At 43.6% G+C, this 17,452-nt stretch overlaps 1 protein-coding gene across 10 annotated transcripts in view; it reads right to left on the minus strand.

Moving 5' to 3' along the window:
- PTPRO (protein tyrosine phosphatase receptor type O) overlaps positions 1-17,452 on the minus strand; it is a 220,574-nt gene that overhangs the window by 39,903 nt on the left and 163,219 nt on the right. For all 10 annotated transcript variants that reach the window (XM_073319271.2, XM_073319239.2, XM_073319260.2 and 7 more), the window contains 4 exons: positions 14,881-15,032; positions 12,948-13,068; positions 5,049-5,188; positions 111-243 (listed from right to left, as the gene is read on the minus strand). In XM_073319271.2, the coding sequence (XP_073175372.1) occupies positions 111-243; positions 5,049-5,188; positions 12,948-13,068; positions 14,881-15,032 (546 nt within the window). The remainder of the gene's footprint in view (positions 1-110; positions 244-5,048; positions 5,189-12,947; positions 13,069-14,880; positions 15,033-17,452) is intronic.

Consider the following 17,452-nt stretch of genomic DNA (forward strand, 5'->3'; position numbering starts at 1 on the left):
TTCAGTGAAATAATTTAGGTATCGGTAACACCTGAAAAGCAGCTTCAGAAGGAACAAAGAGGCAAACATTATAGCTGTATAGAGAGTGGAACTGGCAAAGTCCGGCTTACCCATGGTAGAGACAGCTATGAAGGTGGGAACACTAGGGCTGTTGTGGCTGAAGGTAGTCACGCTGCAATTGTAGGACGTGGCAGGCAGTAGGCTGGAGATAGTCACTACATGTGAAGAAACAGTAACAGGTTCCTAAAGATACGAAAAAAGTACATTGTAGTTTGTCTCTCTCATTCAACTCTTGTTTTCTAAGAGAATTGAGATCTGGCAAAAGAAGCCAGCCCATTTAAGTGCTGGGATGGTGGGCAGGGCCCACCAAAGCAATGAAAAGAAAGATCTGCTCCTGAGATGCAGGAAGGGCCACAGAATCCAAAACTTAACTGATTATGGGTGGCAAAAAATTAAAAATGGAGATGGAGGTGCAGGTCTCAAGGCCAAATGAAGGACCCAGAGGGGGAAAACCAAGCAGAGAACCTTGGACAGTACCCACTCTTCCAATTTGTCCAGGGAGTCAGCAGGGGCAACACACAGGAACTGTGCCTACATGCATCCACAAGGAACTGGAAAATGGACCCACAGCCATAGAAAACTTCCCTGTCAAGCTTCTTCCTCCTGGACCAATGGATGGCAATCTTAGCTAGTACCAGGGGGAGATTGATGAGGAGGTCTTGTGCCTAATCCAGACCTACAACTCTGACGGCTAAAGTCATATTTATCCACAGAGCAGCTACAGTAGCAGCAAACTCCCCATATGCCATCTTGCAAATGTGCCTCATCCTTTCCTTGGAGGTACCTCCTTCACCAGTGGAGAGTAGTTCAAGTATCTTTGCACTTTGCCCGCTGGTGACTTTTTTGAAGTGGAAGAGCATAGTAAAGCCCCAGGGATAATAAACATTTATTAATACAGCAATCAGACCCCTGAGCCTTGCTTTTCTAGTCAAGAAATTTACACTTCTCGGCAAACCCTATAAATCTTTGTACAGAGTTTTAATGGCTATTTCTGTGTTTGATGGATAGTGTAAAAGGTGTTTCATAAATGCTGATACGATGAAAGAAAGCCAATAAAAGAAATGTGTGGAGCTGCAGAGAATGTTCTCATTGATAACCCTTTTTTCTACCAAATCAGCTAAAATCAAAAGAGGTTTATTGATACGAAAATAGGGCAAAATAAATTGGGTGTTTCAGCTGGTAATTTAGAAAGGGAACTAAGAGTGTATTTGTGATCCACAGCCCTGGGCTAATGAACACTGCTGGTGAAACATTAGGCAGCAAACTCTGATGGCCACAAAAACGGAGAGTGGGAGTTCTGGACAGGTTTGCGATCCTTTATAAGCTCCTTTTATCTTTGCAAGGGTCTCTGTTGAACTACAATTCTGAGATCAGTTACGCTGCTGCACATGCAATAGCACTGGAATAACGGAGCTGAATTTGCCTCTTCTAGCTGAAGGACCATAGAGCAGCTCTGGTATGGCAACAGAAGCCGGTTGGAAGATGTTTCTTTTTTTGGGGGGGAGGAGGGAGAGGTGTCCCCTCATGGAGAATTTTGAGTAAAATGAAAAAAGTATATATTTTCATCAACATTTTCTGTGAAAAAAAATCAACTGTTGAAAAACTGAAACCCCCAAACCTGAACAATTTTTGGTTTTCTGATAGAAAAAATAAAAAAAAAAATAATAATTCTGGAAACATTTCTCATGAAAATATTCATTTAATCCAAAACCAATTTCTCACTGAAATTAAAAAAGAGGTAAGAAAATTTTCAACCAGGTCTAACAGCAATGGTTTCACCAGTTTCTCAAAAAAGGCCTCTCCTGGGCACCAGAAATATAATCGAGCCTCCCGCCTTTTAGCCTGGGATTTGAAGATGGGTTGGGAAAGGGACTTTGCTGGATAAACATTAAAAACTGGTGAATTTAATGAAAAACGAGTTGATCTTTTCAGTACACCTCCCAGGGCTAGATAACCTTGTCAACAAACCGTGTCAACTGGCACCCTTGTGAGAGTCTCACCAGAGGTAGGCCCTGGACATGGAACTACCCTCACTACTTTAATAACCCCATGATGAACCTGGACTGACTCAATCCTAACAATTGACATAGACCAAAACGTTTTTTTTTAAATGAGTGCCTAAAGCTAGGCTTCACATCCATATTTTGGCACCGTGTGGCTCCTGATGAAGTCAACGGAGCTGCTGGACACTCAGTATGTCGACAGGATTACTGGCCTAGTGGATAGGGGAGAAGTAGTAGATGTAATAAATCTTGATATTAGCAAGAATTTTGACAGTCCCACATCACATTCTCATAAGTGAGCTAAGGAAATGGAGGGAGGGAGAGCTAAGGAAATTGAGGGGAGGGATAGCTCAGTGGTTTGAACATTGGCCTGCTAAACCCAGGGTTGTGAGTTCAATCCTTGATGGGGTTGTTTAGGGATCTGGGGCAAAAATTGGGGATTGGTCCTGCTTTGAGCAGGGGGTTGGACTAGATGACCTTCTGAGGTCCTTTCCAACCCTGATATTCTATGATTCTATGAATATAGATGAAATTACTATAAGGTGGGTGCACAACTAGTTGAAAGAGTAGTTAATAGTTCATGATCAACCAGGGAGGGCTTATATAGTGGGTTTCTGCAGGTCAGTCCTGGGTCTGGTTCTATTCAATATTTTTATTGATGACTTGGATAATGGAGTAGAAAATATGTTAATACAATTTGTGGGTGACATAAATCTGGGAAGGGTTGCACACAATTTGGAGGCCAGGATTAGAATTTAAAAGACCTTGACAAACTGGAGAATTGGTCTGAATTCTACAAGATGAAATTCAATAAAGACAAATGTAAAGTACTTTACTTAAGAAGGAAAAATCAAATGCACAGCTACAAAATGGGGAACAACTGACTAAGTAGAAGTACTGCTGAAAAGGATCTGGGGGTTATTATGGATCACAAATTGAATATGAGTCAACAATGTGATGAAGCTGTAAAAAAGGCTAATATCATTCAAACACTAGTCAGGGATGGTCTAGGTTTACTTGGACATGCCTCAGTGCAGGGGGCTGGACTTGATGACTTCTCAAAATCCCTTCCAGCCAGGGCCGGCTCTAGGCACCAGCAAAACAAGCAGGTGCTTGGGGCGGCACATTTCTAGGGGTGGCATTCTGGAAATGTGCCCCCGCCACCCCAGCTCACATCCACTCTGCCTCCGCCTGCTCCCCTGAGCGCGCCGCCTCCGTTCTGCTTCTCCCCCCTCCCTCCCAGACTTGCTGCGCGCGAAACAGCTGTTTTGCGCAGCAAGCCTGGGAGGGAGGGAGGGAGAAGCTGAGCGGCGGCGCGCTCGGGGGAGGCGGCGGTGGTGGAGCGGAGGTGAGCTGGGGCAGGGAGCGGTTCCTCTACTCCTCCCCCGTTACTTCCTGCACTCCCCCCCACCCTCGCTCACCTCCACTCCTCCTGCTCCCCTGAACGCACTGCCTCTCCCTCGCCTGAGAGGAAGGGGGGAGAAGCGGAGCGGTGGCGTGTTCAGGGGAGCAGGTGGAGCGGAGGTGAGCTAGGGTGGGCTGTTGTGTGTGGGGGGGAGCCGCAGGAAGTAATGGGGGGAGGGGGGGAAATGCAGCATGCCCGGGGGAGGAGGCAGGGCCGGGGATTTAGGAGCCTAACTTTTTTTTTAAAAATACTGGCCATGGTCTTTACTCTGCCTTCTTTGTTCTCTGCATTTATCTAACACTGACTATTTCTCCTTGCGCCCATTGATATGAGAACCATTGCACCTCCTGCCAGCTGGAACAGTCTTTCCTTGTCTCAAAGTCATCAGCTCTCTTTTATCTACATCTCAGCCTATCTTTTCTCCTTTACATCGATCTCAGAATTACTCTGCCTCTGTTATTGGAATTATGAGTCGATGTTTTTAAGTTACTCACCATGGAAATTTTTGGATCCAAACCTGGGTGTGAACTATCCCAAAGTTAGGATGTTTGTACATGGCTTTTCAGTTCCAGCCCACCTCCAATTTCAGGATACCGTTCCAATGGAAAACCCTACATAAAATCATGGGACTTACCCTACACAGTGCTATAGTGTGTGTCTAGAATAGCATAAAAGGTGTGGGGTTTTTTAAATGACATCCTATGGTGCTCAAGTAGGATAACTGTGATCCAAAACAGGTGCTCCAGCTGTCTCAGGAGGAGTAGAAAGTAAGTTTCACGCGCTGCACAGGCTCTATCACCATGCATTCACGTTGCCTTGATCTCTGTTTCCCTCTGAGTTAATATGAGACTAGGTGCTCAAACATCATGATGATGGGGGCCACATCAGTATCTATTTAGGTAGAGAGAAAAGGGGGCATGTTGATGGAGCTGAGCAGGTGGGCCTTGGAGGAAACGGCCCTGTGAGGAACAAAATAGATGAGGAGCAGCCATCTTTTCCAAGAATTTCTTACTGTACGAGGGAGGACCCTACGCAGCTCATAGTACTGCAGGAAACAGGCCTGAAGAATGGATGAAGACCACAACAGAAACATGGGACACCACATTCAGGGCTATATACCCCTCTCAGCTAGCTATGTTGCTGTGAATTCCTCACTCTTCATCTTTATCCCTTGTACCTCCCACCCCCTAGGTGCAGATGGCTTTGTGGAGCTCGTTGGAGCTGCTTCGCCCTTTGGCCAATGAATACGATCCCCAGCTTGTTCTCCAACACACAGGAAACCTGCTCAGCCAGTTAAAATCCCTAGTTTCATGTGTGTAGTTAGCAAGACAGAAGGAGGATTTAAATATGTCAGTATTTCAAGGGCTTTATTCTCCACTGCCTTGCACCTTCTGTGAATGAGTGTGAAGTGGATGTAAGATGCTACCATGTTCCAATTTATATTGTTTTACAGCCATTCTGCACAGGAGTACATGACTACACACCATGAAAAGCAGCAGAGTACCAGGCCCGAAGGACATGTTGTCAATATCAGGGTCCAAAATGGACGAGGTGAGGTAGAGAAAGAGGCAGCCACATACCTGCAACTTTGTTTCTTGACCAGAGCCAGCCTGCTGGCAGAAGACTTCAAAGAAATCAGCCACTCCTTCCTCCACCCATAGCAGAGTCACTGAAGTCTGGGTCTTGTTCACAGCAAACAATGATTTTGGAGGAGCTGGTTCTGGATGAGAGAGAGAGAGAATCTCCTTTCACTAAGCTTATCTTCTGGTCTTTGGAAAATCAATAGGGGGAAACCAACAAACAGAATCAGTGTAATGAATACTGCCCTTCTTGAATTTTTTCTTTTCCTTCAGAGATGATCTGTGACATTAACACAGCGATTAAGCAACTGATGTAAAACAGGAAGATGGCTAAGCAACTTGGTTTTTCTTCTCTATTTAACAGTTCTCGGATTGGCTTGCTGGATAATCACTTCTCTTCCCCATTCAGACAGTGTCTGGGGAAATGTTCTATTAATAGACACATTTGCATAAGTTCTTGGAGGAAAAAAAAGGTTGCCCAACTGTTAGGAAAAAAAATATTGTGCGGGTCAGTTAGAACTACAAATCTTGACTGCTGTCATTCTGTGTAGAACATTCAGAGACACTGGATTTGGGTGTGTTTTAGATGGGTGCAGAAAATGCTCTCTTTCTCTACTTGATTCCAGAAAGCAGCCGTTCTCCTCAAACTTCTTTGGCCTGGCTCACCATCCCCCAAAACCTGTCCTATAATCCACTACATCTCACACTCCCTTGCAGCTGCAAAGAACTGTGAGTTGGCTTCATGATGAGAAACCAGGGCCTTGTTGTTGTTGCTGCCGCCGCCTGGTTGTAAAGTGTGCTTGCTGAGGGGATGATGGGTCCTGGGTAGAAATAGTGGTAGGAGGGTTGATGGTCTAATGGGGTGGAAAGCTAATTGCAGGGTTGGGGGGCTGCTGGTGTGATATAGGGGTGTTGGTTCTGGTGAGGAGCTCAAGTGCAGAGACTGGCTACTGAATTTTGGTATTTCTTCCCCCCCAAACCTACCATCCTTGGATCTTAGTTCTTGGCATAGCTTTCAGACCTCTGTACAACTGTCTCTCTAGGTAACCTGATGGACTGCTTTCCCTGCCCTGCAGCTCAGTGCTGCACAGGCAGCAAGGAGGAGAGGGGGAAATGAGAGCTGCCCTGGGAATGGGCGGGGTGGAAAGGGACAAAGCAGGGTGGGAAAGATGCAGTATCAGTAAATGGAAGGAGTAGAAGGAATAAGCTGTTCCTTCTCTCTCCTGCCTAGACTCCTCCTGGGCTTAAGGGCTCTGGGATTTTTCTTAATGTTTTTTCCCTCCTCTGATTGGGGAGGCACAACCCAATGGGTGTTCTTTATCACCCCACTTCCAGGTGGCTATGGAATTCTGCTGAAAAAGGAGTGTCATTGCAGGTATGTTAAGAACAGAAGCACTGACTTTGTGACACACGATGAGTCTTGCACTTCTCTCCCCCACAATGAGACAATAAAGAGGAGTACCACAAACTCTGTGTCTCAGGCGCATGTGCGTGCATTTTATAACTGTAATCAGTATTGGGGGGGCCAAACCTCTGCAGTGAAAATGAGAAAATAAGTAGGGATAGATCTGAACCTAGATCTGAAGCACCCTGAACACTGTGGGAGGCTGGAGAAGATGGAGTTCAAAGTCTGATTCCTGAGCCTGTTTTCTATAACAAGTTAAATCAAAAACTTGAATCCATGACACCCTTACATTTTGGGAGTTAGAAATCTGGATCTGAATTTTCTTGTTCAAGCCTCTCTCTAAATATTAGTCATGGCCCTTAAACTGATTATCTTAAAACAGAGCTGGGCCTGAGCCCTTAAATTTTGGAACTTGACCCAGTTTGGGGAAGTTTGGATTCTCGGGACTAGTTTCTCTGTTGCTCTCCAGCCTGTGTCATCATTTTTACCAGTGCAAAATGCTATCAAAATCAGAATGGCCATGAGATTTGCACACACTTTGCACTGGTATAAATGACGAAACAGAAAAGTGCAGGGCAACAAAGAATCTAGTCTCAGGTTTTGGGTCAATTTCACGGCAGAGATAGATCATAGAAACATAGATCTGGATCCACGTTCAAACTTCTCCAAAATTCAGGAGGCACAGGGTGGTTTGAATGTTTCCAGTCCGGCCCTTCTTCTATCTTTATTTCAGAGATGGTCTTGGCAATTGTCATCAATAAATGATAAAAACCTGACCTCTAGTGGATACAGATACAATGTCAGCTTTAAGGTGGAATATTGAAAGAAAAAGAGTGTAGCAGTTTAGAAGCCTTTCTTAGCATAAAGAAAAGGAGTACTTGTGGCACCTTAGAGACTAACCAATTTATTTGAGCATAAGCTTTCGTGAGCTACAGCTCACTTCATCGGATGTAGCTCACGAAAGCTTATGCTCAAATAAATTGGTTAGTCTCTAAGGTGCCACAAGTCCTCCTTTTCTTTTTGCGAATACAGACTAACACGGCTGTTACTCTGAAACCTTTCTTAGCATAGTTGTCCAAATGTTGATACACTTTTCCCAAAGCATATTTAAAACCCAGGGCATAATCCTGTTCTCAGTCATACTAGTTTTACATAAGCAGTATTACCAACCCCAAGTTTTCAAAAATAATGAAAAACATATATTTGGCATTCCTTTTATTTGCTCTCTGATGTTGCCAAGTTTAGCGTTCACATTTTCAAACTTTTCTCTGCAGCCATAAGGGCTAGAAACTTACTTTTTTAAAAACTGAAGCTGGGATTGTCAGGCAATAGCCTGATTGCAGGCGCTTGAGGCTTTAAGAAACACACTAACCATTGTGAGGGTTGGCAAGACTGCCACTGGTGGAACTCCATTAACCTCAGAAGAGTTACTCTCCATTTGCCCCAGTATAAGTGAGCTCAGAGTCAGGTCCCTAGTTTTTATGCCTATTAAGTCTTCTTTACCTGGAAGTCTGGAGAGATAAGTATAATAGAATTACACACCTTCCACCAGGGGATCTCAGAGGGCTCACAGATAATTTCTTACAACTCTTCTGTGAGGTCAGGGAGTATGATCTTCATTTAATAGATGGGTAACTGACAATTAAAGGTACAGAGTTAAAGGTTAGATCCTCCACTGATTTTAAATGGGTGCAGCTCCATTTATTTCAATGGACATTTACCCATTTACACACCAGCTGAGAATCTGGCTTCATGTTTTCCAGAGCTTGGGGAGGCACACACAACAGCAACGTTCTGAAAGTTTCAGTGGGTGGCCCTCCAGTGGAGGCCTGGGCACCCGGGCAGTGTGAGCGTCCAACACACAGAGTAGATTTTCAAAGCACAGAAATGTCCCACATTCTGCTTTGGAAAAACAACCATCTAACAATGAGTGCTCAAAACCAGAGAGTTAGTGATCTGCAGAGCACCCACAGGAGACCCTCTGAAAAATCCCCTGCATGTGACCTGCCTAAGATCTTTAAACTGGGGGCCTAATTCTCCCCTGCCTTGTGTAATCCCTTCTAGCAAAGTGAGAGTCAAAACATTACCATTTTGAGCTAGCAGTGCCTTATGTTCACTTTACACAAGTGTATATGACCTCATATAGTGCAAAACCAATGAGGAGTCCTTTTGTTAGTCTCTAAGGTACCACAAGGGCTCTTTGTTGTTTTTGCTGATACAGACTAACATGGCTACCACTCCGAAACCTGTCACATACAGTGCAACACAGTAGAGAATTAGGGCTTCAACATATAAATCAGTGCCCATACACTCGCTGAGGTTCAGGTTGGTTTGGTTAGAAACACTAAAGGGAATCTGGGTACATTAATTAGAGATGGACCAAAACCAGATCCACATTGTACAGCTGGTCCCTATCTCTGTGATAAGCAGCTCATGTGCAGAGTTCAGGAGAACCGCATGGTCCGTAGTGAATGCTGGGTTTGCTCCAGCTCAGCTCCCCGTCTCTTTGCTGAGAGGAAGGGTTTTAAAAGTGGCTGTTTGCGAAGCAAGATGGGGAGAAGGTCTTTAGGATGGAGAGGCTTCACAGTCAGTTGTTAGAAAGGACTGGGGAGTGGTTCTGTTTACTTTCTGATTATGCTGTTTTACTTTTTAATTATAGGCAAGAACCCTTGAGAAAAAGACCTGGCTGAATGAAGTTTTTTTTTCTTTTCCTTTTTATTTGTTCCAGCTTGCAGGGTCAAACCAAACCAAAATCTAATCACCCTTCAAAGATGGGGAAATTCATGTGTCTATCTATCTGTACTGTTTCGGTGTTGGAGGGAAGTGAGCCCCTATCTACAGTGGGCTGTATTCACTGGTATGCTCAGCTGCTTTGCACTGCTCCCAAAATACTAGGGTCCAGATTTTTAAAGGTATTTTTGGCACCCAAAGCTTATTGATTTCAATGGGAATTAGGCACCCAAATACCTTTAAAAATCTGGCCGTAAATATCTATAAACCCAATGCCGCCAGACAGATGCTCCAAGTCTATGGTTTGCTTTGTGTTGCTTTGACAGGGCAAGAGCAGACAAAGTGGTATCAGTGACTCTTGCCCAGACTGCATGTTGAGGTGCGAAGTGATTTGGGGTCATTCGGGATAAGGAGGTGATATAAACATGGAAGTTGTTTTGTGCTGGGAGTGAATGCGTGTGTGTGTGCATGTGTGCCAGGGCATAATAATATTTTGGACTTTAATGCACTCCTGGTTACCAAAGTGCAGTACAGACATTAATGAATTAGGCCTCACTACACCCCTGTGAAGTAAAGTATGTAATATTCCCAGGTACACATAAAGAACCTAAATCTCTGTCTTTCAGATACAAATTACCAAAAGAAGCCTTTAATTTTGAGCACCTCCTATGTGTTGAGTGTCTACTTTTAAACTCTTAGGGTATGTCCACACTACAATAAAAGACTCGCAGCATGGCCACAGCTGGCCTGCAGCTGACTGTGGGACTATAAAACAGCGGTGAAGATGTTCAGGCTCAGGCTGGAGCCTGGCCTCTGAGCACCTGTGAGGGGGATGGATCTCTGAGCCCAGGCTCCAGTCTGAACCCAAATGTCTACACACTGCAGTTTTAGCTGTGCAAGTCCAAGTCGCTGACCTGGGTTCTGCGACCCGGTGCCATGGTTTTTTTTATAGCACTATAGACATAACCTTTGGGCCAATTTTCAGGGATGCTGAGCAGGTCCCATAGACTTCATTTGGAGTTATGGGGGCTCAGCTCCTCTGACGATCAAGATCTAGGGCTGAAAACCTCGTTCCACTGAAGTCTGTAGGAACTTTACCATTGAGTTTGATGGCGCAAGGATTTCACCTTAGCTGTCTAAAATTTGGCACCCCAAAGGTGAGGCACCCAAAATTAAAGGCTATTTTTTAAAAATGACCCACTCAAGGTGTCTCAGACATTTTGGAGATGAGTCTGATCTTCTGAGAAGCAGTCCCGTGCTTTAGGCACAAAATTACCTCTTCGTCCCCTAGCACAGATAAAGAATAGCCTATATTAAATTGAGACAACTTCACACCTGGACATCATCTGAAATAAATCCTTCCTGTCCCCAAGCAAATGGATTAATTTTTCCGCAAATGGAAAGTTCCCAGGATGAAGCATGGAAGAATATGATACCACATTTGGCAGTAGTTCATCACAGCTGCTCAATGCTGAGTCATCTACCCGGGGTGAAAGTAAGTCTAGGGACTTACTGGTATGGGGCTGGGCTGGGGCCGGCTCTGGCCCCCGGAAGGGGCGGGGCCTCAGGCGGACAGGGCAGGGCTGGGGGAGGTCAGAGCCAGCCCCTGCCCACCATGTACCGACAAGTGCCTCCTTCCCCCTCCCCAGGGAAACAGCGGCAGCCGGGGCCTCTGGCAGTGGTTTAAAGGGCCCAGGGCAGTAGCGACGGCCGAGCCCTGAGCCCTTTAAATCGTCCCCAGAGCCCCGCCACCACTTCCCCAGGGCTCTGGCAGCAGGGCTCCGGGGACAGGGCTCCCGCCGCCACTACCGCCCCGGGCCCTTTAAATCAACCCCGGAGCCTGCCGGAGACCTGGGGAAGTGGCGGCAGGGCTCTGGGGAGGATTTAAAGCGCCCAGGGCTCGACCGCCGCTACCGCCCTGGGCCCTTTACATTGCCACCCGAGCCCCACCGCCACTACCCCAGGGCTCCGGCAGCGGGGCTCTGGCAGCAATTTAAAGGGCCGGGGGCTCCAGCCGCTGCTGGGAGCCACAGGCCCCTTAAATTGCGCCTGAGGAAGCCGATCCACCCCAGTATGGCGCACCGGCTTTTGCCAGTATGCCATACCGGGGTGTACTGGCTTATTTTCACCTCTGCATCTACCACTTAGAACAGATTCACAGGATTTCTAATCCCAGATCTCTCTGCTCCCTCAAAAACACCAAGGAGAGACTGTAGGGCTGACCTTTGCCAAGGTAAACCACCTTTACTATTCTTTGGGCAAAATTAAAATGTTAAAGGCATGAAATAAAGAGTGGTGGAGTCTAGAAGTGATTTATCTAAACTGTATTTGTTGTGTTTTCTCTTAAATATCAAACAGAAGAACTAGGGCAGAACACCCAAATTCTTCCATATTAACCAGCCCATATAGAATATTTCCCGCTCCATAAGCAAGCCAGAAATAACAGCCCTTTTTGTCAAAGAATGGTTACAGGGACATGCAATATGAATAATACATTCCATTTTCTGAATCATGTGAATGATGATGCTACTTGAAGGACTCAAACATTTCCAAATAGCATTCAGAAAACACCTGGCTATTGATATTCAGGAGCCAGATTAACACCCAAACACACATTTTTGTGGAAATGCCTGTGGGATAGGACTGGTGTGGGGAAGGAAAACTCCACAGAAAGCAATATTCCATCTAGTGGTAGAGGCCTGGGGGAATCACAGATTGTGGAGGCTGCACTGCCTCCCAACATCAATGCATTTCAGGGATTTATGTGGAAGGGAGCTTCCTTCTGCAAAAACAGTTGTTCTCATGCCTCCTATCCAACCAAACAGGATTGTTATTGCCATTGATGAGGTCCGTCTCTGGCTGCTCCTCATACTTTATGTCATAGAGAGCTCCATTTTGCACAGATCCCTGGGGGATAATCCAGTCTCAAGTTACCAACAGTATCTCCCTCACCTTCACAGTGGGCTTTGTGCCAACACCAGTAATTAGACAAACCCCAAGATTTCACAAGCTACAGTTCAAGGCACTTCTGGGACTCAAAGTTTCCAGAGCAACAGCAGAGTAGCAATATTAGAAGATGTAGAGATAGCCTCCATTACCTTATCCTTGCCCTACTCCTCAAGACGTCAGAGGATGAAATGTCCTGGTAAGTCCCTTCAGCCAAGACACATTCTACTTGATGTGTGTGTTACAGACACACAGGTAAATGAGGGAAGATTTCACTTCAGTGGATTTATTGCTGTTGTAAAAATTACAGTGTGGCTCTTCAATTGAGAAAATATTTGTAATTTTTTTTTTGGAGGGTGGGTGGGAGGGGGACTTGGAATCAGTCCAAGCCAGAGTTCAGATCCAGAAGGGAACTTTTCAAATGTTTGAAGGGTTCTGGTTTGGACCAACAGAGGTCAGCTGCAAAGCTTGGGTTCTTATTCTAAAGTCTGGGTGTGTTTGGACCAATCATAGGGAAACAATTATGGGACAATAGTGCTCTCATGTTATTCTGGATAGGCTCTACTTACTGCCTCTTAGGGCGAGATACTGTCTCCCCTACATACCTTGAGTAGAACCTTGTTTGGAGAGTAGACCCACTGAAGCGAATGGGACTACTCTCAGCATAAGGTACCAGTCAAAGTGAGTATATTATAACCCTTATTAAATAAAAAGAGCGAGTGCCTATATTTTTGAGCTGAGGAAGGTACTGAATCTGCCCTAATAGCCAAAAGAGGGAAACTACATACAATTAACCAGGCAAACAAACACATTCTCACCCAGTTTCACAATCTGTGGTGTGGAGGTGTTGCTGCCTCTCTCAGTACAAGCAGTTACTGAAAGGTTGTAGATGTCTCCCGGAGGCAGGCTCAGAACTGTAGTCATCACATTCCGTGTCACCTACAATGATCATTGGTACCAAGTATTAAATATTATCCAAACAAGAGAGCCTGTTTGAAGAAATAAATCAAGCACTTAATGCACTCTGGACAAAATTTGAATCATCAGCGTAAATCACTTCTGCATACTCTGCACTCGTTATATGTTCTAATTCCCAATGACATTGATGGATGCAAGACACAAGTTCAACAGAATGTCACAGTGCAGAGAGAAGTAAATTTTACAGTATATTTCCGATTGGTTGAAACAAACATAGCTAGTGAAAGATTTTTTAAAAAACAACTCTGAGGGGACTTTTTAAATCTGGATTTTGCAAGTTACATCAAACTTTTGAATAACTCTGACCAAACCACAGATCAGAGCACCCTGGAACTTTCGGTATTTGAAAATCAGTTTGGAATCTCTAGGAATAATATAAAAGTTAGGGATGGGTGAGCCTGTACAGATATAACCCAAGATCCTGCCTCTAGATTTGCAAGGGAGGATCCTTGCACCCATATGGAACCCTGCTGACTTCACAGAGACTCCGCATAGGTCTACCTGCACAGAGTGGATTGCAGGCTCAGGCCATAGGAAGAACTGACTTTAACCATGCCCAGAATTCAAATTGAACCTGGAACTGAATGTGCTTTGAGGTTCAAAAAGAGTTTGAATAACTTTTGCTCCATTATTTTTAATGTCCATGCACCTCTCCCATTTCCCAGTTGCCACTGAAACAGGAATCAGAGTTGGTGAAATGCCATAAGAAAGGTTGTTCCCATCACATTTCTACCCCAGCTACAAGCAATGCACATCAGAAACCTCATGATAGTACCCATCCTCAACCAATTGTGTAATTATAACCACCTGAAAAAATAATGTGCAAATTATATTGCCTGCAACTAAAAAGGAAACACAGGCATGTTTTTGGGTTAAGTCACTAGTAACTAAAAATTGAAGGAACGTAGGGTCAAAAATCATATAATTTGTTTATTTTTTAAAGAAATATTATTTGTTTTACTGATAGTACTTTATATTAGTAAAACTATGGTTGCATTTTTAAATTCTCACTTAATTTTACCACATTTGTGCTATTTGTTTCCTTTGTACACATTAAAATGAGCCTGCTTGGTTTAGCTCTCTATTTACAAGTGTGGATCATACAAGGTGCTAGCCAGCCACAATTCCCAATTCATTTTATGGATATAGTGGGTGCTCAGCACCTCAACATTTCAGACACCTAATGGTAGTTTCACTTACTAATTCTCATGATCGACCTCAATGCTTCTGGTCTGGGGTAGCAAGAACTTAACCCAGGGTCCTACCCAAGTTCAAACCCAGTCTCCACCACCACCACCCTCCACACACAAACACCTCTGACTTGGGTTTGGAAGTGCTGTAAGCCTAGGCTAGCTGATCCAGCTGGGGTATGCCTCAGAGCTGGTTTAACTCAGGCTGGAACCTGCCCACTTTGCAGTAAGGATGCAGGCTAAAATCAGTCATGTGTGGATAGTCTTCCAATGCCCTTCCCACAATTCCCCTAGAAGAACAGACAAGTTCTCCTGAAATTGATACAACTGACGGGAAACCCATTCTTTCTTTAAAAAACCAAGAAGGACTATATTTTAAAAAGTCTTAAATGGGTTGTAAGCCCTTATACTGACCCTCTGCAAAGGGGTACACTTAACCCACTAGGGTTTGCAGAAGCTCAATCGACCTGACCTTAGTTTGTAATATGAAGTTTATGTATTGAGCAGGACAACTTTTTTTTTTTTGAAACATTCGAAAGACCGAATGTGCAGTCACAAAGCTTTAAAAATCCTATTGACTTACGCTCTTTTTGATTTTTTTCTTGCCTTCAGCAATGACCATCCAGTGCAGCATCCTGGAATGAGACAGGTCAGTCCCATCATCTCCATACGTCCAACTGACATACAGCAGATTGTTGAAATATTCTACTGAGGTGATCTCTGGTGATACTGGGGCTGGGGAGAACAAGACAAAGATGTTAGAAACAAGATCTAACTTAATATATAATTAAGTCAAAAAATTAAGCTTGACTATTCACTGCCAAAGGGACTTTATTGGGAGAAAGAGCCTAACAAAAAAAGTAGACATATATGAATGAGACTAGCACCCGTAATTGCTTGCAGGTACAGTTGGTTGGAAAACTGAAAAGTTTCCAAATAAGAAGTCTTAATTCAAAATCTCTCCATTGAAAAACGTTGGAAGTTGCAAACCAATTTGAAACACAAACTTCATTTCAACTCCACATTTTTAAATGAACCTAAAATTAAGTTTAAACTTAAAACGTTTCCACTTCTTCAAGAAAACTGAAATGAAACAGGTTTTTAAGCGAAAAATAAATGAAATTTTTCTTTGAGAATCTAGTTTTATACTTCAAGTCATTTCATTTCAGTTTCTGTAAACAAAAACAACCTTTTAAGTCAGAACAAAACAGTTCGGTTTGTTAAGAAACGTGGATTAAACCCAGAAATTTTTGCTTTGAAATTTCTGGTGGGAAAACTGATTTTTTTATTTAATCAAAATTGCCATCTGCCTGCGAAACATGCACTACTGTAGTTTTGAAAAAAACATTTTCAGCAGGACAACTTTCTGCACAAAAATGTTGACCAGCTCTATCCCCAGAGTGAAATTCACCCCCATGCAAAAGGCCAGCGCAAAGCCTGTGCATCACTTAAGTCCTCAAAATAAACTTTAAGTAAAAATGAAGTGGAGCAGAGGTAGCGAGGTAAACTCCAATGATGCCCTAAAACCACAATTGAGCTCAGAGTGACTTCAATGGCATTGTGTGGGTACAACAGAGTAGCATATTATTCAGCATATATAGTATATTTTTTTGGAACTACATAATGAAAAAACTGAGTTTCTTTCACTTTGTAAAGCCATCTACACTTGTGGAAAGGGAGTTCAGAGTGAGTTTAACACACTACCATTCTGCTACAGTGCATTTTACACTCATTTCGTAAGGCTGTGGACAATCAGAACCTAGACTATTTTTTAAGTGGCCACAGGATGTCACTGTTGCTGTCACAAACATAGCTGAGAGCATAAATTTTATCTTGCATTTGAACTTTTGACTCTAAGAGCAGGACAAAGGTTTATGAAGTGGAAATTTAGGATGGAAGCAAATACAATTTTAAGCAATTTTAATAGTATTTATTATAGCACTGCTTCTATCAAGTCCCTCTCAAAACCCCCTTCTTCCATGATGCCCACAACAAATTAATTTACAGCACATTTAAAAAAAAATTATGATGTCCCCCCTACTCTGGGTTGCCCAGTGCACCCTATTTTTATGTCTCTCTGTCTTAGTGCAAGCTTTCCTAGGGAGGAACTGTCTCTACTTGTGTAATGAGCAATCTGAGTGCATTATTGAAATGAAATAAAGGAATAATAATGGTAATAATTCTCTCATTTCTCTCTCAACGCGGACAAAATCCTTTGTTTCCTTTTTTGTGTGCACTCAAAATGTTTACAGATTTAGAATGATCAAGAAGAAAGATGTGTAAAAAAGAAACACACAAGAAAGAGAGGAAATGAAAACTACAAGCATCCATATGAAGGAACAAAAAACAACTTCCACATGAGAACAGACATGACTATACTCAAACACATGGTGGTCCAACCAACTTAGACCTATACATGCTACCCTTTATCATGATATTTATTACTAACTAACTAACTTGCATCCGATGAAGTGAGCTGTAGCCCACGAAAGCTTATGCTCAAATAAATTGGTTAGTCTCTAAGGTGCCACAAATACTCCTTTTCTTTTTGCGGATACAGACTAACACGGCTGCTACTCTGTAACTTCAAAGTGCGTTCTGTCCTCCATCTAGATAAACAGCTTTATATTTTAATATGACTGGTTTTGGTTGTATTTTTAAATCCAGCTGTTTACAAAAGGTGCCATTAAAACCTCATTAGTTCCCTACTTGGCCGTGTTTGTGGTGTCACAATGCCGCACACAGTAAATACAGCAGGATATCACAGTTAGTGAAGGTGCCTGGGGTCCTGAATGAGGGGGGTTATAAGTGGTGCATTTACTTATATACAGTCTTGAAGCCTTCCAACTTGCCCTCCCCAACAGAGGACTTCAAACCAGAAGTGGCTGGAAAGATCTATGTCACCTATTCACGTTGGTTTTTTTTTTTTACATTCCAGCTGCTGTAGATCACTTAAATGCCAATCCTGCAATGAGCTCCACACAGGCATTAATTTCAACTGGGGTCCACATAAATGCAGCACTGCCTGCATGGAGCCTGTTGCAGGATCTGGGCCCAACACCTGTGATTATCTTTGTGTTTTGGTGTAAATGGTATGTTGACATTTCCAGACTACAAGGTTGAGCCTCTCAGCAATAAGAGAAGCACACAAGTTT

The sequence above is a fragment of the Lepidochelys kempii genome, chromosome 1 (assembly GCF_965140285.1).
Source record: "Lepidochelys kempii isolate rLepKem1 chromosome 1, rLepKem1.hap1, whole genome shotgun sequence".
In the NCBI taxonomy this organism is placed as follows: Eukaryota; Metazoa; Chordata; order Testudines; family Cheloniidae; genus Lepidochelys; species Lepidochelys kempii.